At 44.4% G+C, this 2,438-nt stretch overlaps 1 protein-coding gene across 1 annotated transcript; it reads left to right on the forward strand.

Annotated features, from left to right (window-relative positions):
* The first annotated feature begins 705 nt into the window (after window positions 1–705).
* Window positions 706–1,385, forward strand: LOC125955496 (uncharacterized). Its single transcript, XM_049686629.1, has 2 exons — window positions 706–825; window positions 883–1,385. Exons 1-2 carry the CDS (start codon window positions 804–806, stop codon window positions 1,383–1,385), a joined length of 525 nt encoding a protein of 174 aa, XP_049542586.1. The 5' UTR covers window positions 706–803.
* The last annotated feature ends 1,053 nt before the right edge of the window (window positions 1,386–2,438 follow it).

Consider the following 2,438-nt stretch of genomic DNA (forward strand, 5'->3'; position numbering starts at 1 on the left):
GCCATCATTTATTTAGCATTTTCGTTACAATGAGGTGGTCTTCACCGGTTGCTTAAGGCATGCTCTAGTCTTTTGCCGATTCTCTGGAATATGTTCCGGGGGTCTTCAGACTTCAGAGTCGGCTAAAAATGTTTCTAGCTTATGTCCAAGAGCATCCAAACCAGGCGCAGTCCGTTGGATGTTGCAAAGGAATTTGCATGTCTTCCATACCACATTATTCCACTCAGTCTAACTGACCTGATCATTTTCGACGAAATCTGAATGGCCATTGCATAGCATGGTCTCATTAAATGTTTTACCTCAAACACCGCTTGATGAATCTCTTGTTCAACACCGGGATACTTAACCAACCCATCCTCTATTCAGGCGCTCCATATGGATATTGTCTAAGAAACAGTACTTTAATCAAATATTATACATACAAATAGCATTTGTATACAAATGCTTTGCTAGTATATATAACTTATGAAAAGTAAATCATTTAGAGAAACTTGTAAAACGGCAGTACAAAATTTACTTAAAAAACATCATTTCCTTTTTACTACCTTCGCGCCATCTAGCGGTGGCCGTCTCAATAATTATTTTAAGCTGGCTTCAAATTTGAATCCAGGCTCGATCTTGCAAGTCATCTACCGTGAGCGATGGCGCCGAATTTTGTTTCCCAGAATTTGGAAAATGTGCCTCGATCTTGGAAACCGCGTGTGACTGTGACTGAAAACCTTGTGTAGTTTCGTTTTAATTACTTATAAAAATATTGGGAAATCGTCGGTACTCTTGGTAATCCCGGAGAACACTACGGAACGATGGAGAATCAGGGAAACCCAGGTAATGTTTATGATCTTTCGTAGTTGTAAGAAGTACATTATGAGCATTTTTGGTTAGGAAGGGAATCGCTTGACGATTATAAGGCGAAGAAGGAGAAATTGATTAAAGAACTTGAACAACTAGAAACCGGAACGCATGCCGTGTACATCCAACGGGAGCAACAGCTGCGCAAAGAGTTGAATGAAACCCTCGTGGAGCTGAAGAACCACACCACGGAACAGCTTATGGCCGTCCAGAGGGATTACAAAAAGGAGATACTTGCCGCTACGAACGACTTTGAGCGACAGGCGTACGCGCTGCAACAGAAAATGATTTTCGATCTGGAACATCAGAAGAAGTTGATCTTTCGAGAATACCAACTCAGCCGGATTTGTCAGCATGATCAACATCAGGAGGAGGCGACGAACAATCACCGGGAACTTCGCAGCAATTTGCGTTTATTCTATCCTGCTCATCAGGGCAATGCCATTGTGAATCGTCAGATGGCGAAGGTGACAACGTTGCTGAGCAAAGCGGAAATCGAAGAGGATCTTAGATTGATCGGACAAATGGACCAATGATAAATTTTGCCCGTATTTGGTGCACGGTATGAATGATGTTTTGAAAATGCGCAATATTTCTGTAATCGGAGTAGCCTTGTTTTTAGGTTCCATGACAATGCAACGGATATTTTTGGTGCTGGGTTTTGTATCATAGCTTACTAGGTGTAACATGGAACGGAACAATCCCTTTGCAAGGTCCAAGGACACCACGTTGCACGTCCTTCCCTGGTATCCTGGCACGCAAAGCATGCAGCAAGTGTTTATTCCCTGCACGTTTATTTGCATTATCGAAATCGCATATGTTGTTCCAGCTCAGTGATCTCGCACGTAATTCGTACTGCTACTACTGCTGTTGCCCTCCGATTTGTCATTTCTTCTCTTCTTTTTATGCATTCGGTATGGACGATGCTACTGATGCTGGGTAGCTCGACTCGACGACGAATGCCAATTGCGCCAGTCGGCCATTTCTGAGCAAGAACCGTGGCACCAAATAGCAATCAAGCATTCGACAAGCGTGCACACATGTTCAACTTCAAACTCAATTTCCAGGGGCAAAAATACTCATGATGCCATTCCTCCCGGACACGGCGCTCGTGCTGACGACAAATTTGAACCTCACGTGTTGCGAAAATCAGTCACCTGACTCCTCGCGTAACGGCAAACGTTGCCCACAGCAGGGGACAGCATGTGGATGTATGTGTCTTAGCGGGTCGGGGTCGCTGGGAAATGATTCCCAAGTATCTGGGGAATAGATTTAGTTTGTTTCCAATGTTTCGACCATTCGTCGTTCATGTTTTTGATTCTTCTTTCGGTGGACCACATTCGCTGTTGTGGGGGAAGAGGAGAAGAGACACAGCCGTGATTTTCATTCTTGATGTGCCACTGTTCTACTCGATGTTCTTCTTGAGCTACCCACGAGCTTTACATAGATCCAGGGAGGCTGGTGTCGCTACACTCGTCACGGAATGTCGTCGTCAATCATGAACTTCACCGCCACGGCGGAACGATTGCCGCTGGTGCCGATTGATTGACAGTGGATATCAAAAGAAAATTGGCTACCTTTGCGTCATG

The sequence above is a fragment of the Anopheles darlingi genome, chromosome 3 (genome assembly GCF_943734745.1).
Source record: "Anopheles darlingi chromosome 3, idAnoDarlMG_H_01, whole genome shotgun sequence".
In the NCBI taxonomy this organism is placed as follows: domain Eukaryota; kingdom Metazoa; phylum Arthropoda; class Insecta; order Diptera; family Culicidae; genus Anopheles; species Anopheles darlingi.